Source organism: Orcinus orca, chromosome 4 (assembly GCF_937001465.1).
Source record: "Orcinus orca chromosome 4, mOrcOrc1.1, whole genome shotgun sequence".
NCBI lineage: Eukaryota > Metazoa > Chordata > Mammalia > Artiodactyla > Delphinidae > Orcinus > Orcinus orca.
The window spans coordinates 30,580,057-30,607,974 of record NC_064562.1 but is presented as its reverse complement, the minus strand read 5'-3'; the positions used below and the strand labels follow the sequence as shown (position 1 = coordinate 30,607,974).

The 27,918-nt window shown below is 37.1% G+C and overlaps 1 protein-coding gene across 1 annotated transcript in view; it reads left to right on the top strand.

The window, feature by feature from the left end:
- IQCM (IQ motif containing M) overlaps positions 1-27,918 on the top strand; it is a 436,874-nt gene that overhangs the window by 73,120 nt on the left and 335,836 nt on the right. Inside the window, 1 exon segment of the mRNA XM_049709346.1 lies at positions 27,474-27,499. Coding sequence (XP_049565303.1) covers positions 27,474-27,499 — 26 coding nt within the window.

Below are 27,918 nucleotides of genomic sequence, written 5' to 3'. Positions count from 1 at the left end.
ATAAATATTTTCACCAATGGAGCTCAAATATGTTTTTGTCATTTTGAATAAAAAACTTACAGCTAGAAAAAATACAGCTGTGTGTGTGTGTGTGTGTGTGTGCACGTGTGCACGCATGTTTCTGAGCATATCGTGAACAACCATGTAAGGAGAGACTTCTGGGTACAGGACACCTAAAATTTCTAGTTAAATATTAAAAAATAACTTTAGTAACCTGGCTGAACTGCCAAGAAAGGACAAAAATAATAAAAGCAGAAAATATAAGAAAGCCTGATTCCATAGGGGTTTAATGTTCCTTAGAGTAATTTGTTTTTTAGGGCTTATACTTATTCCTGGTGGCCTAGAACTTTCCTAGTTTAAAAAAAAAAAAAACTGGCATCACTTTTCTCTGTTTTCCTGTCTGTCTATCTATCTATCTACGTATCTATCAGCATTTATTGTACATGCATGTATTTGTTGTCTGGCCTCAGGTATCTAGAATTAGATTAATAGAAATTACTATTTCATGATGCATTATCATCACTTGTCCATGAATTGCCCTCTTTAATTTATTTTTTGTATTATTTAGTATTATCATGAACACAAATAAAATCATCCCTCAGCCCCAAAACTATAATATTGACAGAAACTATCATCTACCGTGCCTCTTGCAAATTCTATCCCTTTGCTTCAGATTTGGAGGAATTCTGTTACATTCTTGGTACTAATCCTTTGTTAATTATATTGTGGCTAGTCTTTTCACTTTATTTAAGGTGTCTTTGATAAACAAATAATATTGATTCAAATACAGTAAAATTTAGCAAAAATCTTATCCTCTCCGGGATAATAAAAGGGCTATGAAGCACTTTAGATTTGCTCTTCCTCCGTTTTGAATTTCTTACTATCATTTTCCATTATTTCAATTTTCTCTTTTTTAAAACTTTAACCCCACAAGCCATGCCATAATTATTATTAATTATTAAAGATAATGTTTATTTAGATATACCTGCCTCCAGGTAGATTAAGAATTGAGAAAAATAAATTTTTAGAATGAAATACAGATGGATATGAAATATCCTTCCTTTTATTTAGGCCTTCTTAGAACTGTCTCAATAATATTTTACAATATTCTGCATTTTTAAAAAAGATTTATTTCTATGCATTTGATGTTTTTGATGCTATTTTAAATGGTGTCTAAAATTTTATTTTATCCCTACCCCCTTTTCTGGAATATAGAAATCCAGTTGATCTTTTTTGCACGGACCTTATATCTTTATGGCTTTTATAAATTAACTTACTACTTCTAGTAGTTTATCCGGTGTATATATTGCTCATTTTAGACTTTCTATATACACAATCATGTTATCCATGAATGATGATAGTTTTTGTTCTTTCCTTCCTATTCTAGAGCTTTTATTTATTTTTTCTTACCTTATTGTGGTAGTGAACACTTCCTACACTATGTAAAATAGAAGTGGTGAGAAGGTTTCTTGTCTCATTTCCTATCTCAGAAGGAGTTATTATATATGTTAGCATTAAGTATAATGTGTTTATTATAGACTCTCCTTCTTATACTAAAAAGTTCCTAGGTTGCTAAGAGTTTATCATGAATCGATGTTGTACTTTATCAAATGATTTTCTCTTTATCTCTTAAGATGATTGTATGATTTCCCTCATTTGTTCTTTTTTTTTAAATAAATTTATTTATTTTATTTATTTATTTTTGGCTGCATTGGATCTTCGTTGCTGTGCGCAGGCTTTCTCTAGTTGCGGTGAGCGGGGGCTACTCTTTGTTGCGGTGTGTAGGCTTCTCATTGTGGTGGCTTCTCTTGTTGCAGAGCACAGGCTCTAGGCCCGCGGGCTTCAGCAGTTGTGGTACACGGGCTCAGTAGTTGTGGCTCACGGGCTCTAGAGTGCAGGCTCAGTAGTGGCGCACGGGCTTAGCTGCTCTGCAGCATGTGGGATCTTACCAGACCAGGGCTCGAACCTGTGTCTGCTGCACTGGCAGGAGAATTCTTAACCACTGCACCACCAGGGAAACCCCTCATTTGTTCTTTTAATGTAGTGAATTATACTCATTGGTTTTCAGATGTTAAACTAATCTTCAACCCTGGAATAAACCTAATATGAATTCAATTTGCTAATATTCTTTTGAGGGTTTTTTCTTTTTACTGAAGAGAGAAATGACCTGCAATTTTGCTTGTTTTCATCTTCTTTCAGTTTTAGTAAGTTATGTTTATAATGATATTCTAAATTGTCAAAAGTATTGCCATAAAATTGTCCACAGTAATGTTTGTACTGATGTCTTCTTTTTAATTTTTGATATTAATTATTTAGGCACTCTCTCTCTCTCTCTTCCCCCACCTCCCTCTCCTCCTCCCTCCCCCTCTTCCTTCCTCCTGTTTCTCTTTGGTCAGTTTTGCTAAAGTCAGTTAACTTTATTGTTTTCTTTTTTATTTAAACCAAATTTTTAGCTTTGTCAAATTTCTCTATAGTACACTGCTATTTCATGAATTTCTATTAATTGCTATATTTTCCTGATCTTCATGCTGTGGTCAGCTCTGACTGAGCACCTTGAGACCCTAATATTTGTTATTTGGTTTTACTTCAGCATTTACTCATAACAATGAACACTTTCTAAATTCTGTTATATATGGTATTGTTATCTAATAAGTGTGATGCCGTCTTCTCTCAGTAAAATGGATGAGTTTTTTGAGGACATCAGTCCTTCTTTAAAAATAGCTGATAGAAAGTGGAAGACACATGAGATCTCAAAAAATGTTTTATAAATAGTCCTCGTTCCCCTGTGAAGATCGCTTAAAATGAAACCCTCACAATTAGACTCATATTAAGATCAATAGCAAATTTTTAGTTTTCATTTCTTTTTGTTATAAAAATACATATAATCATACTAAAGAACATTTGGAGAAAAGAAAAAACTTGTCCATTAGTGCCACCACCCTCTCCATGACTAACAACTTGTTTATTTCCTTCCAATTTTGTTCCCTTTGCATCTTTTTAAAACCTAGTGGCTATACAAATTTTGATTTTTTTCTAATTAAGTCTATTAATTTCCTTTCATTAATTGGATATAAATGTCCATTTCATTTCTTCCCAGTGATTGTAAGAGAATTCTCCTCCATGTACCCGGGTAGCAAACTCTCCAGCTTCTTCACCTGCCTGCCCCTCCAGGGCTTACTCAGTGTACTAGTTAGCTTGGGCTGCCACAACAAAATACTATGCACTCGGTGGCTTAAACAACAGACGTATTTTCTCACAGTTCCAGAGGCTGGAGGTCTGAGATCAGGGTGCCAGCATGATTGGGTTCTAATGGGAGCTCTCTTCCTGACTTGCAGACTTGTAGCTGTTTTCTCACCTGGCCTTTCCTCAAACCATACATTCAAAGAGAGAGGTCTCTGGTCTTCTCCTATCCACTAATCCCATCATGAGGGCCGCATACTTATGATCTCATCTAAACCTAATTATCTCCCAAAGATGCCATGTCTGAATACCGTCTCATTGGTGGGCAGGGCTTCAACACATACGTTTTGTGGGGACACAGTTCAGTTCATGGCACTCAGTATCAGAGGAGGAAAAGACATGTTCTTTGTTCCTGCCTTCTGACACTGTGTGAAGGCAGCTGAAGGAAGAACGGGAGGGAGGGAGGGAGGGAGTCTCAACCCATTTCAGAAGTGGAAAATAGATTTTTTAAAGTAACAAAATCTAAGATAGTAAAATCTTTAAATAGATTGTTTTATGCAAGTTTCCACTATATCATAACAGGTGGCGTGGGAGGTAGTTGATGCTTGTCTTGTGTACATTTATTTATTTATTTTATTGAAGTATAGTTAATTCACAATGTTGCATTAGTTTCAAGTGATTCAATTATACAAATATATATATATATATATACACACACATATATATTCTTTGTCAGATTCTTTTTCATTATAGGTTATTATAAGATATTGAATGTAGTTCCCTGTGCTACACAGTAGGTCCTTGTTGTTTACCTGTTTTATATATAGTCCTGTGTGTATGTTAATCCCAAACTCCTAATTTATACCCCCCCACCCCACTATCCCCTTTGGTAACCACAAGTTTTTCTAAGAGAGTCGCCTTGTGTACATTTAGACTGTTGATAGTTGCCCTTTTAATTCTGTCCTTACCTATCTCTCCAAATTCTACTGTAATCATTAAGTACCTTCTCATAAATATTTTCTTTTATTAGTGCAATTTCAGTTATTATTTTATACCAAGGTGATTATAAAAGTGATTTGAAAAAGTGAAATTTAAGATATTTAAAATATTTTTATTATTTTTGCCACAATGCCTACTCAAAATATTAACTGAAGGATAGGTGTGTATAATAAAATAATAGAACAAATTTCTTTTTTTTTTTTTTTTTTTTTTACCAACAAGTAACCTTTTATTCAGTTAGGTGTTTAGTTTTTATTTTATGCCTTATCATCATTTATGCTAATTTTTTTTTTTTTTAAACATCTTTATTGGAGCATAATTGCTTTACAATGGTATGTTAGTTTCAGCTTCACAACAAAATGAATCAGTTATATATATACATATGTTCCCATATCTCTTCCTGCTTGCGTCACCCTCCCTCCCACCCTCCCTATCCCACCCCTCCAGGCGGTCACAAAGCACCGAGCTGATCTCCCTGTGCTATGCGGCTGCTTCCCACTAGCTATCTACCTTACGTTTGGTAGTGTATACATGTCCATGCCTCTTTATTGCTTTGTCACCGTTTACCCTTCCCCCTCCCCATAGCCTCAAGTCCATTCTCTAGTAAGTCTGTGTCTTTATTCCTGTTTCACCCCTAGGTTTTTCATGACATTTTTTTTTTCTTAAATTCCATATATATGTGTTTGCATACGGTATTTGTCTCTCTCTTTCTGACTTACTTCACTCTGTATGACAGACTCTAGGTCTATCCACCTCATTACAAATAGCTCAATTTCGTCTCTTTTTATGGCTGAGTAATATTCCATTGTATATATGTGCCACATCTTCTTTATCCATTCATCCGATGATGGACACTTAGGTTGTTTCCATCTCTGGGCTATTGTAAATAGAGCTGCAATGAACATTTTGGTACATGACTCTTTTTGAATTATGGTTTTCTCAGGGTATATGCCCAGTAGTGGGATTGCTGGGTCATATGGTAGTTCTATTTGTAGCTTTTTAAGGAACCTCCATACTGTTCTCCACAGTGGCTGTATCAATTTACATTCCCACCAACAGTGTAAGAGGGTTCCCTTTTCTCCACACCCTCTCCAGCATTTATTGTTTCTAGATTTTTTGATGATGGCCATTCTGACTGGTGTGAGATGATATCTCATTGTAGTTTTGATTTGCATTTCTCTCATGATTAGTGATGTTGAGCATTCTTTCATGTGTTTGTTGGCACTCTGTATATCTTCTTTGGAGAAATGTCTATTTAGGTCTTCTGCCCATTTTTGGATTGGGTTGTTTGTTCTTTTGCTATTAAGCTGCATGAGCTGCTTATAAATTTTGGAGATTAATCCTTTGTCAGTTGCTTCATTTGCAAATATTTTCTCCCATTCTGAGGGTTGTCTTTTGGTCTTCTTTATGGTTTCCTTTGCTGCGCAAAAGCTTTTAAGTTTCATTAGGTCCCATTTGTTTACTTTTGTTTTTATTTCCATTTCTCAAGGAGGTGGGTCAAAAAGGACCTTGCTGTGATTTATGTCATAGAGTGTTCTGCCTATGTTTTCCTCTAAGAGTTTGATAGTTTCTGGCCTTACATTTAGGTCTTTAATCCATTTTGAGCTTATTTTTGTGTATGGTGTTAGGGAGTGATCTAATCTCATACTTTTACATGTAGCTGTCCAGTTTTCCCAGCACCACTTATTGAATAGGCTGTCCTTTCTCCACTGTACATTTCTGCCTCCTTTGTCAAAGATAAGGTGACCATATGTGCGTGGGTTTATCTCTGGGCTTTCTATCCTGTTCCATTGATCTATATTTCTGTTTTTGTGCCAGTACCATACTGTCTTGATTACTGTAGCTTTGTAGTATAGTCTGAAGTCAGGAAGCCTGATTCCTCCAGCTCCATTTTTCGTTCTCAAGATTGCTTTGGCTATTCGGGGTCTTTTGTGTTTCCATACAAATTGTGAGATTTTTTGTTCTAGTTCTGTGAAAAATGCCAGTGGTAGTTTCATAGGGATTGCATTGAATCTGTAGATTGCTTTGGGTAGTAGAGTCATTTTCACAATGTTGATTCTTCCAATCCAAGAACATGGTATATCTCTCCATCTATTTATATCATCTTTAATTTCTTTCATCAGTGTCTTATAATTTTCTGCATACAGGTCTTTTGTCTCCTTAGGTAGGTTTATTCCTAGGTATTTTATTCTTTTTGTTGCAATGGTAAATGGGAGTGTTTTCTTGATTTCAGTTTCAGATTTTTCATCATTAGTGTATAGGAATGCCAGAGATTTCTGTGCATTAATTTTGTACCCTGCTACTTTACCAAATTCATTGATTAGCTCTAGTAGTTTTCTGGTAGCATCTTTAGGATTCTGTATGTATAGTATCATGTCATTTGCAAACAGTGACAGCTTTACTTCTTCGTTTCCGATTTGGATTTCTTTTATTTCCTTTTCTTCTCTGATTGCTGTGGCTAAAACTTCCAAAACTATGTTGAATAAGAGTGGTGAGAGTGGGCAACCTTGTCTTGTTCCTGATCTTAGTGGAAATGCTTTCAGTTTTTCACCATTGAGGACGATGTTGGCTGTGGGTTTGTTATATATGGCCTTTATTATGTTGAGGAAAGTTCCCTCTATGCCTACTTTCTGCAGGGTTTTTATCATAAATGGGTGTTGAATTTTGTCAAAAGCTTTCTCTGCATCTATTGAGATGATCATATGGTTTTTCTCCTTCAATTTGTTAATATGGTGTATCACGTTGATTGATTTGCGTATATTGAAGAATCCTTGCATTCCTGGAATAAACCCCACTTGATCATGGTGTATGATCCGTTTAATGTGCTGTTGGATTCTGTTTGCTAGTATTTTGTTGAGGATCTTTGCATCTATGTTCATCAGTGATATTGGCCTGTAGTTTTCTTTCTTTGTGACATCCTTGTCTGGTTTTGGTATCAGGGTGATGGTGGCCTCGTAGAATGAGTTTGGGAGTGTTCCTCCCTCTGCTATATTTTGGAAGAGTCTGAGAAGGATAGGTGTTAGCTCTTCTCTAAATGTTTGATAGAATTCGCCTGTGAAGCCATCTGGTCCTGGGCTTCTGCTTGTTGGAAGATTTTTAATCACAGTTTCAATTTCAGTGCTTGTGATTGGTCTGTTCATATTTTCTATTTCTTCCTGATTCAGTCTTGGCAGGTTGTGCCTTTCTAAGAATTTGTCCATTTCTTCCATGTTGTCCATTTTATTGGCATAGAGTTGCTTGTAGTAATCTCTCATGATCTTTTGTATTTCTGCAGTGTCAGTTGTTACTTCTTTTTCATTTCTAATTCTATTGATTTGAGTCTTCTCCCTTTTTTTCTTGATGAGTCAGGCTAATGGTTTATCAATTTTGTTTATCCTTTCAAAGAACCAGCTTTTAGTTTTATTGATCTTTGCTATCGTTTCCTTCATTTCTTTTTCATTTATTTCTGATCTGATTTTTATGATTTCTTTCCTCCTGCTAACTTTGGGGTTTTTTTGTTCTTCTTTCTCTAATTCTTTAGGTGCAAGGTTAGGTTGTTTATTCGAGATGTTTCCTGTTTCTTAAGGTAAGATTGTATTGCTATAAACTTCCCTCTTAGAACTGCTTTTGCTGCATCCCATAGATTTTGAGTCGTCGTGTCTCCATTGTCATTTGTTTCTAGGTATTTTTTGATTTCCCCTTTGATTTCTTCAGTGATCACTTCGTTATTAAGTAGTGTATTGTTTAGCCTCCATGTGTTTGTATTTTTTACAGATCTTCTCCTGTGATTGATATCGAGTCTCATAGCGTTGTGGTCGGAAAAGATACTTGATACAATTTCAATTTTCTTAAATTTACCAAGGCTTGATTTGTGACCCAAGATATGATCTATCCTGGAGAATGTTCCATGAGCACTTGAGAAAAATGTGTATTCTGTTGTTTTTGGATGGAATGTCCTATAAATATCAATTAACTCCATCTCATTTAATGTATCATTTAAAGCTTGTGTTTCCTTATTTATTTTCATTTTGGATGATCTGTCCATTGGTGAAAGTGGGGTGTTAAAGTCCCCTACTATGAATGTGTTACTGTCGATTTCCCCTTTTATGGTTGTCAGTATTTGCCTTATGTATTGAGGTGCACCTATGTTGGGTGCATAAATATTTACAATTGTTATATCTTCCTCTTGGATCGATCCCTTGATCATTATGTAGTGTCCTTCTTTGTCTCTTCTAATAGTCTTTGTTTTAAAGTCTATTTTGTCTGATATGAGAATTGCTACTCCAGCTTTCTTTTGGTTTCCATTTGCATGAAATACCTTTTTCCATCCCCTTACTTTCAGTCTGTATGTGTCTCTAGGTCTGAGGTGGGTCTCTTGTAGACAGCAAATATATGGGTCTTGTTTTTGTATCCATTCAGCCAATCTGTGTCTTTTGGTGGGAGCATTTAGTCCATTTACATTTAAGGTAATTATCGATATGTGTGTTCCCATTCCCATTTTCTTAATTGTTTTGGGTTTGTTATTGTAGGTCTTTTCCTTCTTTTGTGTTTCTTGCCTAGAGAAGTTCCTTTAGCAGTTGTTGTAGAGCTGGTTTGGTGGTGCTGAACTCTCTCAGCTTTTGCTTGTCTGTAAAGGTTTTAATTTCTCCATCAAATCTGAATGAGATCCTTGCTGGGTAGAGTAATCTTGGTTGCAGGTTTTTCTCCTTCAACACTTTCAATATGTCCTGCCACTCCCTTCTGGCTTGCAGAGTTTCTGCTGAAAGATCAGCTGTTAACCTTATGGGGATTCCTTTGTGTGTTATTTGTTGTTTTTCCCTTGCTGCTTTTAATATGTTTTCTTTGTATTTAATTTTTGACAGTTTGATTAATATGTGTCTTGGCGTATTTCTCCTTGGATTTATCCTGTATGGGACTCTCTGTGCTTCCTGGACTTGATTAACTATTTCCTTTCCCATATTAGGGAAGTTTTCAACTATAATCTCTTCAAATATTTTCTCAGTCCCTTTCTTTTTCTCTTCTTCTTCTGGAACCCCTATAATTCGAATGTTGGTACGTTTAATGTTGTCCCAGAGGTCTCTGAGACTGTCCTCAGTTCTTTTCATTCTTTTTTCTTTATTCTGCTCTGCAGTAGTTATTTCCACTATTTTATCTTCCAGGTCACTTATCCGTTCTTCTGCCTCAGTTATTCTGCTATTGATCCCATCTAGACTACTTTTAATTTCATTTATTGTGTTGTTCATCGTTGCTTGTTTCATCTTTAGTTCTTCTAGGTCCTTGTTAACTGATTCTTGCATTTTGTCCATTCTATTGTCCATTCTATCTCCAAGATTTCGGATCAACTTTACTATCATTATTCTGAATTCTTTTTCAGGTAGACTGCCTATTTCCTCTTCATTTGTTAGGTCTGATGGGTTTTTATCTTGCTCCTTCATCTGCGGTGTGTTTTTCTGTCTTTTCATTTTGCTTATCTTACTGTGTTTGGGGTCTCCTTTTTTGCAGGCTGAAGGTTCGTAGTTCCTGTTGTTTTTTGTGTCTGTCCCCAGTGGCTAAGGTTGGTTAAGTGGGTTGTGTAGGCTTCCTGGTGGAGGGTACTAGTGCCTGTGTTCTGGTGGATGAGGCTAGATCTTGTCTTTCTGGTGGGCAGGTCCACGTCTGGTGGTGTGTTTTGGGGTGTCTGTAGACGTATTATGATTTGGGGCAGCCTCTCTGCTAATGGGTGGGGTTGTGTTCCTGTCTTGCTAGTTGTTTGGCATAGGGTGTCCAGCACTGTAGCTTGCTGGTCGTTGAGTGAAGCTGGGTGCTGGCGTTGAGATGGAGATCTCTCGGAGATTTTTGCTGTTTGATATTATGTGCAGCTGGGAGGTCTCTTGTGGATCAGTGTCCTGAAGTTGCCTCTCCCACCTCAGAGGCACAGCACTGACTCCTGGCTGCAGCACCAAGCGCCTTTCATCCACAGGGCTCCTTAATTTGGGATGATTTGTTGTCTATTCAGGTATTCCACAGATGCAGGGTATATCAAGTTGATTGTGGAGCTTTAATCCGCTGCTTCTGAGGCTGCTGGGAGAGATTTCCCTTTCTCTTCTTTGTTCTCACAGTTCCCAGGGGCTCAGCTTTGGATTTAGCCCCGCCTGTGCGTGTAGGTCGCCGGAGGGCGTCTGTTCTTTGCTCAGACAGGAGGGGGTTAAAGGAGCCGCTGATTCGGAGGCTCTGGCTCACTCAGGCCCGGGGGTAGGGAGGGGCACGGAGTGTGGGGTGGGCCTGCGGCGGCAGAGGCCAGCGAGTCGTTGCAGCCTGAGGCGCGCCTGTGCGTTCTCCCGGGGGAGTTGTCCCTGGATCCCGGGACCCTGGCAGTGGCGGGCTGCACAGGCTCCCCGGAAGGGCGTGTGGCTAGTGACCTGTGTTCGCACACAGGCCTCCCGGTGGCGGCAGCAGCAGCCCTAGCGTCTCATGTCTGTCTCTGGGCTCCGCACTTTTAGCCGCGGCTCGCACCCGTCCCTGGAGCTCTCTCAAGCAGCGTCAAATTTCTTTTTAATATAATAATATACTAGTAATAAGTTTCTTTTTATATGTTGTCTCCTTGATTCTGATGGGATTTTCAGGCATGGCTAGTCTGACTTTTCTCATCTTTCAGGTGAAGAAACTAAATATCAAGAAGCTTGCAACTAGCTCAAGTCTCACCAGTATCAGGCTTCTGATTCTCAGTTCTTGTTCCATTTTACTGTTTTGCTTTATAAATGTTCATATTGTCTTATATGTAGCAATGAATATTTTGCTCTATAACTCTAAAATTAGGATATTTTAAAGCTGTATTTCAAGGCAGAACAGAATGATTCAATATACAATGAGCTTATAAAATGACTGTTTTGTGGTACATTTAATGTTATGGACTGAAAGCTCGTGTAAATTTGTGTGATTTTTGAATCAGTTTTAGTCCATCTGATCCCATACAGTCTAAATTTTGTTTCTTACTACTCTACATACTTTTTTAAATTGCATTTTCAGTCAGTCTTAAAAGTTCATCAATGATGTTACTGCATCTGCCTTTATATTGAATTATAAATTGGTTTGTATTGCTTTTTCAGTATGTAACAATATAATAGGAAAGATAGCTGTCTTGTATGATGCCCCACTGCTCATGTTAACAGACATTTCATAAAAGCACAAGTGTTTTATTGTCTGAAAACACAACTTGCCTCATCTTTTTTAGGAAAATGTGAAAAATATTTTTAATGTACCAAATTCTAAACAACCAAAAATTTTCGTGCTGGGAGAATGCATGCTATGATATTAAAAGTGTTCAGGAAATCTCTAAGAGATACTTGTGGGGTGTAAAAACTGTTTTCAATCCATTACAAGCATGCTTGTGTCTTGAATCCAGGTATTTCTCTGTTCACCATACACTCTGTCAGGAAAAGAAAAACAAATACGCTTTAGCTAATTTTAGGCCAATTTTAAAAATCTCAAGAGAGATGGGATATATAGTCAATAAATATTGATGGTGGGAGGAAGATGTATTCCACAGTGAATTACATATATTTCTTATTCAAACAATCTCAAAATATAGTTGATTCAAATATGAAATTTCTTATTCAAAATAATCTTGAGCTATAAACTATAATTTTAAAATTACAGATAGGCAATTCATTTATATATCCTGAAGTAAGATTGAGAGAATATCTTTTGGCCAGTGATGTACAGTCGAAATAAAATTTGAGAAACACTTATAATTTACAATTTTCTAGTAGCCACATTAAACAAGTAAAGAGAAGCAACTGAAAGAAATTTTAAACACACTTTTTATTTAACCTAAAGCATATATACAAAATTTATCATTTCAATATGTAATCAGTATGAAAAATTATTAACATATTTAACATCCTTTTTTTTCTTACTAAGTCTTTGAAATCTTGTGCATAATTTAACAAACTGTACATCTCAATTCATACTAGCCACATTTCAAGTGCTCATGGGCACATTGTTACCATACTGACAGCACAGCCTTGGACTCGGGGCTTCACCAGATCTCGGTCACTCATTTCTGTGATAATGCTTGGCACATAGTAAATGGACAGTAAATGTTTTAAAAAAGAGAAAAAGGAAGCAACGAAAGGTAATAGGATAAATTTGTAGTCAGATAGAACCATGTGTATACCCACTTACTAGCTGGATGCCCTTGGATTGGGTATTTACTCTTCCTAACATCTGTGTCCTTTTATGTAGGGGTGAGATATTTGTATCTGCCTTTCAGAATTATTGTGAAAGTGTTGAAGTATCATAAGCTGAGCACCTGATTGGTTCCCTTTCACCCCCTTTCTTTTCCGAAATTGAATTAAGTCACATATTAGATGACTTAATCTATTTGTGTCCACTTTTATTAGATCTTATTCATTACCCCACCAAACATAGTACTTTTTTTCTGTTACATATGAGTGGAAAGGAAGAAACTAGAATCAGAGAGTAGGAGGTTCTTGGCATCAAAAGTGGAGCCAAGGACAATTACGTTCAGTTGCTTAGCATGCTGTGGAATTAATTGCCTGTGATCTTTTTTTTTTTTTTTTTTAACATCTTTATTGGCGTATAATTGCTTTACAATGGTGTGTTAGTTTCTGCTTTATAACAAAGTGAATCAGTCATACATAAACATATGTTCCCATATGTCTTCCCTGTTGCGTCTCCCTCCCTCCCACCCTCCCTATCCCACCCCTCCAGGCTGTCACAAAGCACCGAGCCAATATCCCTGTGCCATGCGGCTGCTTCCCACTAGCTATCTACCTTACTGCGTTTGTTAGTGTGTATATGCCCATGACTCTCTCTCGCCCTGTCACAGCTCACCCTTCCCCCTCCCCATAACCTCAAGTCCGTTCTCTAAGAGGTCTGCGTCTTTATTCCTGCTTTACCCCTAGGTTCTTCATGACATTTTTTTCTTAAATTCCATATATATGTGTTAGCATACGGTATTTGTCTTTTTCTTTCTGACTTACTTCACTCTGTATGACAGACTCTAGGTCTATCCACCTCATCACAAATAGCTCAATTTCGTTTCTTTTTATGGCTGAGTAATATTCCATTGTATATATGTGCCACATCTTCTTTATCCATTCATCCGATGACGGGCACTTAGGTTGTTTCCATCTCCGGGCTATTGTAAATAGAGCTGCAATGAACATTTTGGTACATGACTCTTTTTGAATTTTGGTTTTCTCAGGGTATATGCCCAGTAGTGGGATTGCTGGGTCATATGGTAGTTCTATTTGTAGTTTTTTAAGGAACCTCCATACTGTTCTCCATAGTGGCTGAACCAATTCACATTCCCACCAGCAGTGCAAGAGTGTTCCCTTTTCTCCACACCCTCTCCAGCATTTATTGTTTCTAGATTTTTTGATGATGGCCATTCTGACTGGTGTGAGATGATATCTCATTGTAGTTTTGATTTGCATTTCTCTAATGATTAATGATGTTGAGCATTCTTTCATGTGTTTGTTGGCAGTCTGTATATCTTCTTTGGAGAAATGTCTATTTAGGTCTTCTGCCCATTTTTGGATTGGGTTGTTTGTTTTCTTGTTATTGAGCTGCATGAGCTGCTTGTAAATTTTGGAGATTAATCCTTTGTCGGTTGCTTCATTTGCAAATATTTTCTCCCATTCTGAGGGTTGTCTTTTGGTCTTGTTTATGGTTTCCTTTGCTGTGCAAAAGCTTTGAAGTTTCATTAGGTCCCATTTGTTTATTTTTGTTTTTATTTCCATTACTCTAGGAGGTGGGTCAGAAAGGATCTTGCTTTGATTTATGTCATAGAGTGTTCTGCCTATGTTTTCCTCTAAGAGTTTGATAGTTTCTGGCCTTACATTTAGGTCTTTAATCCATTTTGAGCTTATTTTTGTGTATGGTGTTAGGGAGTGATCTAATCTCATACTTTTACATGTACCTGTCCAGTTTTCCCAGCACCACTTATTGAAGAGGCTGTCCTTTCTCCATTGTACATTACTGCCACCTTTATCAAAGATAAGGTGTCCATATGTGCATGGGTTTATCTCTGGGCTTTCTATCCTGTTCCATTGATCTATCTTTCTGCTTTTGTGCCAGTACCATACCGTCTTGATGACTGTAGCTTTGTAGTATAGTCTGAAGTCAGGGAGCCTGATTCCTCCAGTTCCTTCTTTCGTTCTCAAGATTGCTTTGGCTATTCGGGGTCTTTTGTGTTTCCATACAAATTGTGAAATTTTTTGTTCTAGTTCTGTGAAAAATGCCAGTGGTAGTTTGATAGGGATTGCATTGAATCTATAGATTGCTTTGGGTAGTAGAGTCATTTTCACAATGTTGATTCTTCCAATCCAAGAACATGGTATATCTCTCCATCTATTTATATCATCTTTAATTTCTTTCATCAGTGTCTTATAATTTTCTGCATACAGGTCTTTTGTCTCCTTAGGTAGGTTTATTCCTAGATATTTTATTCTTTTTGTTGCAATGGTAAATGGGAGTGTTTTCTTGATTTCACTTTCAGATTTTTCATCATTAGTATATAGGAATGCCAGAGATTTCTGTGCATTAATTTTGTATCCTGCCACTTTACCAAATTCATTGATTAGCTCTAGTAGTTTTCTGGTAGCATCTTTAGGGTTCTCTATGTATAGGATCATGTCATCTGCAAACAGTGACATCTTTACTTCTTCTTTTCCAATTTGGATTCCTTTTATTTCCTTTTCTTCTCTGATTGCTGTGGCTAAAACTTCCAAAACAATGTTGAATAATAGTGGTGAGAGTGGGCAACCTTGTCTTGTTCCTGATCTTAGTGGAAATGCTTTCAGTTTTTCACCATTGAGGATGATGTTTGCTGTGGGCTTGTCATATATGGCCTTTATTATGTTGAGGAAAGTTCCCTCTATGCCTACTTTCTGCAGGGATTTTATCATAAATGGGTGTTGAATTTTGTCAAAAGCTTTCTCTGCATCTATTGAGATGATCATATGGTTTTCCTCCTTCAATTTGTTAATATGGTTTATCACATTGATAGATTTGCATATATTGAAGAATCCTTGCATTCCTGGAATAAACCCCACTTGATCATGGTGTATGATCCTTTTAATGTGCTGTTGGATTCTGTTTGCTAGTATTTTGTTGAGGATTTTTGCATCTATGTTCTTCAGTGATATTGGCCTGTAGTTTTCTTTCTTTGTGACATCCTTGTCTGGTTTTGTTATCAAGGTGATGGTGGCCTCGTAGAAGGAGTTAGGGAGTGGTCCTCCCTCTGCTATATTTTGGAAGAGTTTGAGAAGGATAGGTGTTAGCTCTTCTCTAAATGTTTGATAGAATTCGCCTGTGAAGCCATCTGGTCCTGGGCTTTTGCTTGTTGGAAGATTTTTAATCACAGTTTCAATTTCAGTGCTTGTGATTGGTCTGTTCATATTTTCTATTTCTTCCTGATTCAGTCTTGGCAGGTTGTGCATTTCTAAGAATTTGTCCATTTCTTCCAGGTTGTCCATTTTATTGGCATAGAGTTGCTTGTAGTAATCTCTCATGATCTCTTTTATCTCTGCAGTGTCAGTTGTTACCTCTCCTTTTTCATTTCTAATTCTATTGATTTGAGTCTTCTCCCTTTTTTTCTTGATGAGTCTGGCTAGTGGTTCATCTATTTTGTTTATCTTCTCAAAGAACCAGCTTTTAGTTTTATTGATCTTTGCTATTGTTTCCTTCATTTCTTTTTCATTTATTTCTGATCTGATTTTTATGATTTCTTTCCTTCTGCTAGCTTTGGGGTTTTTTTGTTCTTCTTTCTCTAATTGCTTGAGGTGCAAGGTTAGGTTGTTTATTCGAGATGTTTCCTGCTTCTTAAGGTGGGCTTGTATTGCTATAAACTTCCCCCTTAGAACTGCTTTTGCTGCATCCCACAGGTTTTGGGTCGTTGTGTCTCCATTGTCATTTGTTTCTAGGTATTTTTTGATTTCCTCTTTGATTTCTTCAGTGATCTCTTCATTATTAAGTAGTGTATTGTTTAGCCTCCATGTGTTTGTATTTTTTACAGATCTTTTCCTGTAATTGATATCTAGTCTCATGGCGTTGTGGTCACAAAAGATACTTGATACAATTTCAATTTTCTTAAATTTACCAAGGCTTGATTTGTGACCTAAGATATGATCTATCCTGGAGAATGTTCCATGAGCACTTGAGAAAAATGTGTATTCTGTTGTTTTTGGATGGAGTGTCCTATAAATATCAATTAAGTCCATCTTGTTTAATGTATCATTTAAAGCTTGTGTTTCCTTATTTATTTTCATTTTGGATGATCTGTCCATGGGTGAAAGTGGGGTGTTAAAGTCCCCTACTATGAATGTGTTACTGTCGATTTCCCCTTTTATGGCTGTTAGTATTTGCCTTATGTATTGAGGTGCTCCTATGTTGGGTGCATAAATATTTACAATTGTTATATCTTCTTCTTGGATCGATCCCTTGATCATTATGTAGTGTCCTTCTTTGTCTCTTTTAATAGTCCTTATTTTAAAGTCTATTTTGTCTGATATGAGAATTGCTACTCCAGCTTTCTTTTGGCTTCCATTTGCATGGAATATCTTTTTCCATCCCCTTACTTTCAGTCTGTATGTGTCTCTAGGTCTGAAGTGGGTCTCTTGTAGACAGCATATATAAGGGTCTTGTTTTTGTATCCATTCAGCTAATCTGTGTCTTTTGGTGGGAGCATTTAGTCCATTTACATTTAAGGTAATTATCGATATGTATGTTCCTATTCCCATTTTCTAAATTGTTTTGGGTTCGTTATTATAGGTCTTTTCCTTCTTTTGTGTTTCTTGCCTAGAGAAGATCCTTTAGCATTTGTTGTAAAGCTGGTTTGGTGGTGCTGAACTCTCTCAGCTTTTGCTTGTCTGTAAAGGTTTTAGTTTCTCCATCAAATCTGAATGAGATCCTTGCTGGGTAGACTAGTCTTGGCTGCAGGTTTTCCTCCTTCATCACTTTCAGTATGTCCTGCCACTCCCTTCTGGCTTGTAGGGTTTCTGCTGAGAGATCAGCTGTTAACCTTATGGGGATTCCCTTATGTGTTATTTGTTGTTTTTCCCTTGCTGCTTTTAATATGCTTTCTTTGTATTTAATTTTTGACAGTTTGATTAATATGTGTCTTGGCGTATTTCTCCTTGTATTTATCTTGTATGGGACTCTCTGTGCTTCCTGGACTTGATTAACTATTTCCTTTCCCATATTAGGGAAGTTTTCAACTATAATCTCTTCAAATATTTTCTCAGTCCCTTTCTTTTTCTCTTCTTCTTCTGGAAGCCCTATAATTCGAATGTTGGTGCATTTAATGTTGTCCCAGAGGTCTCTGAGACTGTCCTCAGTTCTTTTCATTCTTTTTTCTTTATTGTGCTCTGCTGTAGTTATTTCCACTATTTTATCTTCCAGGTCACTTATCCGTTCTTCTGCCTCAGTTACTCTGCTATTGATCCCATCTAGAGTACTTTTAATTTCATTTATTGTGTTGTTCATCGTTGCTTGTTTCATCTTTAGTTCTTCTAGGTCCTTGTTAACTGATTCTTGCATTTTGTCCAATCTATTGTCCATTCTATCTCCAAGATTTCGGATCAACCTTACTATCATTATTCTGAATTCTCTTTCAGGTAGACTGCCTATTTCCTCTTCATTTGTTAGGTCTGGTGCATTTTTATCTTGCTCCTTTATCTGCTGTGTGTTTTTCTGTCTTCTCATTTTGCTTATCTTACTGTGTTTGGGGTCTCCTTTTTGCAGGCTGCAGGTTTGTAGTTCCTCCTGTTTTTGATGTCTGTCTCCAGTGGCTAAGGTTGGTTCAGTGGGTTGTGTAGGCTTCCTGGTGGAGGGGACTAGTGCCTGTGTTGTGGTGGATGAGGCTGGATCTTGTCTCTCTAGTGGGCAGGTTCACGTCTGGTGGTGTGTTTGGGGGTGTCTGTGGCCTTATTATGATTTTAGGCAGCCTCTCTGCTAATGGGTGGTGTTGTGTTCCTGTTTTGCTAGTTGTTTGGCATAGGTTTTCCAGCACTGTGGCTTGCTGGTCGTTGAGTGAAGCTGGGTGCTGGTGTTAAGATGGAGGTCTCTGGGAGATTTTCGCCGTTTGATATTGTGTGGAGCTGGGAGGTCTCTTGTTGATCAGTGTCCTGAAGTTGGCTGTCCTACCTCAGAGGCAGAGCCCTGCCTCCTGGCTGGAGCACCAAAAGCTTTTCATCCACAGGCCAGATTTCAAGAAACAACCGTGGGCTTCCCCTCTAAGTCTGAAAACAGGCCGTCCAGCTTCTTGAAGGTTCTTTGGAGAAATATGCAAATTTCCCTCTATCTGGAAGTCAAACTGGAGGTCAGTGGTAACCGCAGCAACTCAGGAGGTTTCCATGGCAACAGTTCCAACATAGAAGAACCCAGAGGGTTTTGGACAATCCCACTGAAGGTGGCGGCGAAGGCGACGGCGAAGGCGGCCCGGCTGCCTGCCTGTGATCTTAATTATAAATACTTAATTTATAAAACAGCCTTTAAACACGGAGGCCTACATTTAGATATAGGAACAATTCTGGTAAATCAGTTTCAGCCTGATAGCCAATTTAAAACGTTAATGACACAATGACTTCAGATCTTCTCACTTCCCTTCTACTCAGGCCTGACCCAGGGCTCCGGGACTTGCAGAAGGAAATAGAAGGGCTCACACACATGCGTGTGCAATATAACCTACAGGCAGAAATGAACAGAAAACATTATATGTATGTTGTGGGCCTGGCTTCATGGGTATGCGACCCTTCAGTCACATAGGACTACACCCTCAGAAAGGGTAAGTGCTTGGGCCTTAATGCTCTGTGGTTGCCATTGTGAAATTCTTAATAATTTTACCTTTAAAATTGTGGTTTGTGAGTGAGTCTGATAGGATAATGGAACATGCACTGGAAGCTTGGAGCCTTAGTTCCCAGTTGGTTCCACCTCCCGGCCCCTTCTCTGTCCACCGGGATGGGGTCTTGACCACCCACTTCCAGGTTCCAGCCCAGTGACTGCAGCCACCCTCTGCCCCTGATGCGGGTCGGGATGCAGGAGCAAGAAAGGCCCCATGGGTGTACGCAGCCTGCACACCTATGTGGGTCTGTGCTTGCCCAGCCAGTGTCCTCATGCTCAAGGGAGCACATTAAATAGCAAATAAAACCACACCATGACAGACAGAGAGACAGCTGAATAAATGAAAACCTGGTATGATGTGATGAAGAATTACACAGTTACACAGTTAATCCTGTGTAAGCACTATGCAGCTCATAAAATAGGACACTGTCAGTGCCCAGTAGTCACCCCTCCACACACACCATTTCTCTTCCCACTAAGAACACTCTTATTCACCCCTCAGAGTTAACCACTAGCTTTAGTTTTGTGTTAATAGTGTCTGTGCTTTTCTCTCTAGTTCTACCATCCAGAGTGATGGTGAATTATTTGTACATAATTTAAAAATTTATGTAAATTAAATCATACTGCATGTATTTTCTGTGCTTTACCTGTTTTGGTCAACATTGCTTATAAAATTTGTCCATGCTTCTAAATATTACTGTAGTTTGTTATTTCCACTGCTGTACAGTATACCATTTTAGGAATAGATCATGAAGTTTTTAGTCTATTCTTGATGGACGTTGAGCTGTTTTCACTTTAGGAGTGTTATGAATCATACTGTGTATATCTCCTGGTGCTCATGTGTAGGACTTTCTCTAGGGTTTATACCAAGGAGAGAATTTTCTGGTTCGTGATTATGTATACCTTCAACTTCTCAATAATGTCAAACTGTATTATAAGATTAGTGCTAATTCACATTTACACTTGCAGAGAATGAACATTCCCATTGTTTCACAACCTCTTCAGGTCTTAGAATTGTTAAACACATAAATTTGTGCCAATCAGTTGGGATTCAGTGTTTTAAAAATTGTTTATTTTAATTTGCATTTCTCTGATTTTTTATGAGATTGAGCATTCTTAACATATGCTTCTTGGCCATGTGGATTTCCTCTTTCAAAAAAATCTTGTTTAGTTGCTTCTTTTACAATTTTCTTTTGAGTGTCTTTCTTACTAAGTTGTAAAAACTCTGTAAAATTTTATAAACTGCATCTTTGTCAGTTGCATGTGTTGAAAAAATTTCTCCAGCTCCATGGTTTGTCTTTTTTTTTTTTAACATCTTTATTGGAGTATAATTGCTTTACAATGGTGTGTTAGTTTCTGCTTTACATGGTTTGTCTTTATATACTCTTTTATGGTGTCTCTTGATAAGTAGGAATTGAAAATTATCAATGTTTCCATTATGACTATTTCTTTTTGTATCTTGTCTTTAAAATATGAAATTCTTTGCTACCTATCATTGAATTAATGTCCATTATTATCTTCTAAATTATTTATTGCTTTTATATATATATTTAGGTTTTTAAGCACACTGGAAGTGATTTTTGCACAAGGTGTGAGAGGAGGATCGAGTTTTATTCCCTCCCCGTTCTCCCCCACTCCCCTCTCATAGAGACCCTCAATTGTCCTAGAAATGTTTACTGAAAAATCCCTTCATTACCTAGTGGTCTTCAGGGCCACCTCTGCCATATAAATGTCCACATATTCATAGGTATGTTTCTGTGCTCTTTTTCTGTTCCATCAATCTGTTTGTCTAGCCTTGGAAGAGTACTACTACACTCTCCTAATTACCATATATTTATAATAAATTCTTTTGTCTAATTTTCTCATTGTTTGTGACAGGAGGTCAATTCCCATAGCAGTTAATATTTCATGAGTAGAAGACATATTTTCTTTATACATAACTATGACTCCCTCCTGTGAACAATAACAGAATTTGTATGTATCTATTTATTCTTCCCTCCGTTCTCTTTAACCCACCACCAGATTTTGTTAGATATGTGTTTTTCTCTTACTCTATACCTTATACTTTAAATATACCTCTTTTTGATCATGCAGTTTACTAATTCCAAATGGTACTTTTCCGCCTTGACTATAAATGATGTTGAAATCGGCTACTCACATCATTTACCAACTTCTTTTCCCTCTTAAAATTTCAGTTAGTTATTTATTAGTTGTGTCATCTAGGCTAGGATAAAAATCTTACGTTACACTCATTTTTCTTGAGTAATGTGTAGACATTTCTCCACTGCCTTTTAGCTTGTGGCTTTGCTTCTTATAGGCGTATTGTTCTTTTGGCCTGGCTATTCAAAAGATTCTTTAATTCTGCATTCTAATAATGTTTCTGAGATATGTTTCGATAAGCATCAAACAGAGACAGTTTTTTCCTGATATAAAGTATGTCCTTCAATTTGAAGATCCTAATTTTATTTTATTTTGGTAATTGCTCCTGAAACTATGTCCTTAATATATTTTTATTTTATTATTTTGTTCTTTTTTCTTCCTTTGCCTGTTCTCTATGTGTATCATTTTCTTGTAATCCTTTTAAAGTCTTTATTGTTTTTCACATTGTTCTCTTCTATCAATCCTGTTTTCAGTGTCCCATAGTCAGTCTTCATTTCTGTTTTTTTAAAAAATTCAATTTACCTAAACAAAAAACAAAAACAGTTCACCTATTTCTTCCACCCTCCATCCCCTGCCTCTGGCAGCCACAAATCTATTCTCCATATCTGTGAGCTTAGCATATATATACATATACATATATGTATTCATAGATTCCACATATAAGAGACATCATACAGTATTTCTCCTTCTCTGTCTGACTTATTTCACTTAGCATAATGCCCTTGAGGACATAGACCTTCATTTCTGCAAATGACTTTATTTCTTTCCATCAACTCACATGGGTATTTCTATTGTCTGACCATATCTTTCTTCAGCTTTTACATTCCTTTGCAGGGGGGGAGTTATTTAATAGAAACAATTACCTTTTTTTCCCTCCAAAAACCTTAGGAATATGTTTGGTCAAAATGTTTACATTGTTTGTGGCAATAGTTTTCATCCCTTTTGTTACCCCTGGAGACATTTTTCTTGTGGTATTTATCCATATTTTTTAGCATGTTTTCCATTTTATTTGTTTCTGCAGTATTTTTTGTATACCTTTTTTTTTTTTTTTTCATTACTCACTTTGTGGTGAGTTCTTCCTGTGCCAGCCACTTGTAGGAGTTTTGGAGGTTTGTGTATGTCAGGGGTCAGAGCAGTTTTCCAGATTAATGGGAGACACCACTAATGACACAGGTCCCTGTTTGTATATGAGTTCCTTTAGCCTCTACTTCCCGCTCAGCCATTCTGTGCCCACTCTGAGGGACAGCTCACATTGCTGACTGTCTCTCCTTATCCCCACAACAAGGAGGTTGAGTCCTGAAAATATGCCCTATCTCTGTGTGATTCCTCATTCAGCCCCCTTTCCTGACTTCTTGAGACCTTGTAAGAACGTGGTCCACGGTGCTTCTGCTGTCAGAATAAGCACCTCAGTTCCGTTCTTCCGAAGGGATTCGCTCCTCGGGTTGTGGCTACTTGTCGTAGCGAGCTATTCTCTGCATTGTCTGAGATCTGCAACCATGGGCATCTTTAACTGCCCTTTCTTCCACTCTCATTTAACTTTCATGTGTATTTGGAAGCTCTTTCTCGGATAATGTGCTTCCGAGTTGTGGATGTCTTCTCATTTCATCTCAGGAATTTGCTTTTCTGATTTTTTCATTTTTATTATTATTTTTGGACTGTTTCTAAGAGAAGAAGGGGTAAAGACTATATTTTTACCCCAAAATTTACAAATGAAAAGGCATGATAATATTTTGAGTAACTAAAGCAAATGCCAAGAAGCAAGCCTCCCTGAAAAATCTGCAGTTCATACATTAATGTTCAACACAAAGCTCTTATTATTACCTATCTGTACTTTTATGTTAAATGATAGTCTTATAATTTCTTCAGAAGTTACTGATGAGTAAAATTAAACATAATGTTTTAATAGGGTGTATTAATTTGTTAGGGCTGCCATAACAAATTACCACAACCTGAGTGGTTTAAAACAACAGAAATTTATTCTTTCACAGTTCTGGAGGCTGTAGTTCAAACCCAAAGTGTTGGCAGGGCCATGCTCCCTCTGAAGCCTCTAGGGGGGACCCTTTCTTGTCTTTTCCAGCTTCTGATAGTTCCAGGCATTCCTTGGCTTGTGGCAGCATGACTCCAATCTCTGCTTCTGACTTCACATAGCTCTGTTCTACTAGGTCTGTGTGTCTCTCCTCTTCTCATAAGGACATGAGTCATACTGGATTTAAGGGCCCACTCTACTCTAGTATGACATCATCTGAATTTAACTAACCATGTCTGCAATGACCCTATTTCCAAAAAGATGACGTTCTGAGATATTTGGTGTTTAGGACTTCAACATTTCTTTTTGGAGGACACAATTAACCCATAACATGTGGGGTAGTATCTTTTGGTAGAGAATGGATTAGCTGATTGTTATAACTCACAATTTATTTTTTAACAGATAAGTAATATTTTTGTGAAACAAATCTAAAGTATTCTTAAAAACACATTGTGCTTTTTATAACAGCTATATTGAACCATTGAGACATATTGATTTCCTTATTTTAATACTGTGTTTAAATTTGTGTCTTTGTTAAGTTGGGAAAAAGGTGTTTGGAGACCTGCCAGTGATTATTATTTCAGGAGATAGAAATATAGGCCAACATTGCTTAGTTATCTACTTATGGACAGATAAATACTTATATAAAACTATTAAAAAAGTGTTATTTAGCCAAGGAACTGTGGATATTGGAATAGTATCTTGTTTTAGTTTGTGCGTAACAAAATCTATTAAATTTTGGCTTTAATAATTCTAACGAGGTATTTATTTCAGTTAATGGAGAGAAATATTATTTGGGTAAATCATCCATTTTGAAATAAAAAAAATTTTTAAATAAATTACGTTTTTAAATTATCTTAAAAATCACTGAAGAACTAAAAAGACAGTGGAGAACTCCACTGGTCAATTTTTGATTGACCACCTATTAACCAGAGTGAGAAGCAGAACATTCGAGTGGGAAACTTGTTTATGCCATGAAAGCATTGTGATACTGGACACCTGGGAAGAGGAAGCGTGTATGTAAGGAGGACAGAGTCAAGGTTCAGGGCCTGTTCATGTTGGAGACTTTTATAAAAGAGCCTCCCTACATTAAGCCAGTAAGAGCAATCTAGGATGTATCCCATTTCTTCTCCAACCAAAGCAAAAACGTTTTAAAAATGTGAAAAAAGAAACATTGCCTGAGGAGTTGTGGCGACTCACAGGGTGTTGCATGGATTTGTACCTTGTGTATGCATAGCCTAGCTTAGTCAGGGAGCCTCAAGTTATAACTTAGGTTAAGATGATTTCCAACTGGAAATGACCCCAGGCTGCTGGCAGAAGGAAATTTAAACCCTCTTGAATGAAAGGAGCTTAAATTAATTTTTAAGGGCAATGAAGATCAAGGAATCCATAATATCTAAGCACATAAAGAAACAATGCAAAAGGTACAAAAACCAGCTAAAAAAATACACAATAGTAACAGGCTCATTTAGATTCACATATTGGAATTATCAGAGTCAAATATTAGAACGACTATACTTAGTGTGTTTAAAGAAATAAGAGAAGTTGAAAATATCTGTAGAGAATAGGAAATTATAAAAAGTGACATAAATTTGAAATTAAAACAACAAAACTTCTAGAAAATAAAAGCACAATAACTATATTGGCATACTTGGTAGCATATTGGTTACAGCAGAAGAGATAACCAGTGAAATGATAGTAAGGTTAGAAGAAATTATCCAGAATGCAACATAGAAAGACAAGTTGCAAAATACAGAAGAGAAGGCAAGAATGATACTATGAAAATACTATGAAGAGATCTAATATCCCAATGATCAGAGTCCAAGAGGGAGAGGATATCCCATCTAAGGGATATGGCAGAGGCAATATCTGAAGAGTTTTTGTTAAGTATTCACTTTTTAATATCTAGAATATCACTTTCATAATTGTGTAACTTTTAAACTAGTAGTTAAAAATAGCATTAAGCATAGTACATAACACAAATGAGGGCAAGAAGAGGGAGGAAAGGAACGTGGTAAAATAGAAAATGAAAATTAGAAGGTAGATACAAGTAAAAAATTACTATTGTTTATATTCATCTATAATTATTATCACGTACATTGAACAAAAATGAACAAAATTCTCCAGTTAAAAGTCAAAGAATTTCAGAGTATAGGGTGAAAAAAATCAACTATATGTTGTTTTTGAGATACATTTAAAATATAGACTATAGAAAAGTTGAAGTAAAAGGTTTTTCAGCTTTCTTTTGACTTCTGTTTACATAGTATATATATTTTTATCCTTTTATCAATATTAAGAATATAAAAGGTGATATCACTATAGAAATAGACTTAACAGAAAAAGAAAGGGAATATTGAGAACTTATACACAGTAAGAAGGTTTCTGGAAAAATATATACTACCCTAACTAACTTAACAATAGAAAACCTGAAGACTTCTGCAATTATTGAAGAAAGTACATCTTTGTGAAAAATATTTTTCCCCAAATTACCAGGGCAAATGATTCTGCTGGTAAAGTCTATCAAGGATTCAAGGGATAAATTAATATTATATTTCAGGGGATGTTAAAAATTTATATTTCAGAAATATAAAGGATTTATTTTATTCTAAGTCTAATCAGGAGACATGTACTACATAGTGATTTAAACTGGGGAAATTTAATATAAAGAGTTATTAAGACATGGTAAAAGAGATGTCAGTGAATTCTATAGGGTATTTTAAGGCTGAAGGAGAGTATGCAGAGATGGAAGAATTTGGAAGGGACCTCCCTCCCCAAGACTGGAGAAGGTGTAGTTGCAGCCTGTTGGAGGCAGAGAAGTTCCCTGTGTGGCTGGACCATAGCTGGTCTACAGTTACTGGGTGAGCAGGAAGCAGCCTTCTGAGTTGCATGTGAGCCTCAGTTAAGGACAGACACCAGGCATGCAGGCATGCAGGGGAAGTGGGCATGCTGCCGTGGGTGAGAGGCCTGGCGGGCCTGGTGTCCACTTTGGGCAAGGATAGATGAGCAGAGCGAGTTGGAGAGCCAGTGTGGACAGGAGGTCTGGAGTGTGATGTCTCTATTTCTAGGGCTGTCAGACAGTGATCACCAGGCCAAGCTGGGGCTGTGAGTTTGCCAAGGGATCTATACCTTATATAAAAATACATGATATACCAAAGAGGTAGCACTACATATGCGTGGGAAGAAAAGGGAATTTTCAATACATTGTACTAGAATAAATATCCTTATAGAAAAAAGCACAACTAGACAACTATTTCACATCACCTCACTCTTGGCGAGTAGTGACTGAAGGGGAATATTAGGGGAGCTTCTGATTGCTAGAAATGTTCTGGTTCTTAATCTAGTCATAGTTAACAAGGATGTTTGTGAAAAGTTACTAAACTGAATTCTTATGTTCAATTTTCTGCATGAATAACATTTTAATAAAAATGTTAATCTTTTAATTTTATAAGACAATATAGTGAAATATATCCAAGGTCATGGAGTAGGAAAGGATTTCTTAAACAAGACACAATATCACCAAATGTAAGTGAAAGAACTGATTCACTTACCTATATCAAAATTAAGAACTTCTATTCATCAAATGTACCAAAAAGAGTAATAAGACAAGTCACAGAGTGGGAGAAAAAAATTACAATATATATATCACCAACAGTTCTCTAAAACCTAGTGTATGTAACAGATTCCTTCAAACTAGGGCGAAAGTGAGAAACAACCTGCCGAAAACTGGACAAAAGACTGGAAAGGGAGTTTAAAATCCAAATTCCTTATGAACTTATACAAAGATGCTCAGCCTTGTTGGTGATTAGGTATATGCAAAGGAAAGCTAGGCGATTCCAGACCACACCTACCAGATGGTTATAGATCTAAAAGACTGAGAGTACAAAGTGTTGGTGAGGATGTTGAAGGCTGGGGATGCTCATACCCTTACTGGTGTCAAGTAAAGCTTAATGGTAGTGATTCCACTCCTTAGCTCACTGTAGAGCAGTGCCTCTCACCCTGTACTGCATAGTTTCCACACAGACTTTAATGTGCAAATGAATCTTGGTAAGATGAATATTCTGATTTAGTAAGTCTGGGTTGGGACCTGAGCATCTGCATTTCTCTCGGGTTCCCAGATGATGAGGATTCTCCTAATCCATAGACTTGCATTAGAGAACCTCTGACACACATAAATTAGGAGGCACATACAAGAATGTTCAGGGACTTCCCTGGTGGCCCAGCGGTTAAGACTCCATGCTCCCAATGCAGGGGGCCTGGGTTCCATCCCTCGTCAGGGAACTAGATCCCGAATGCTGCAACTAAGAGCCCGTATGCCACAACTAAAGATCCCACATGCCGCAGCTAAGACCCAGCACAGCCAAATAAATAAATATTAAAAAAAATAAAAAAGAATGTTCATAGCAGCATGGTCTGTAATAACTCCAGGCTGGAAACAATTCAAATGTCATCAACAGCACAATGATGAATAAATCACGGTAAATCCAAGGGAAGAGTATATTGCAAGAGAGCGGACAACCTGTATCTACATGCAGCAACATGGATGAATTTTATAAATATGATGTTGAGCACTAAAAGCAAAACACAGAAGTATTTTGGTAGATCGCGTTCAAATAAAAAGGTAAAACTAAGCGTTATATTTTAATACTATTGGTACATTTATAAAAAAAGACACAAATGTTTAATAGAAAAGTCAGGGAAGTAGTTAGGTCTTGGGAGAGGGAAAGTAC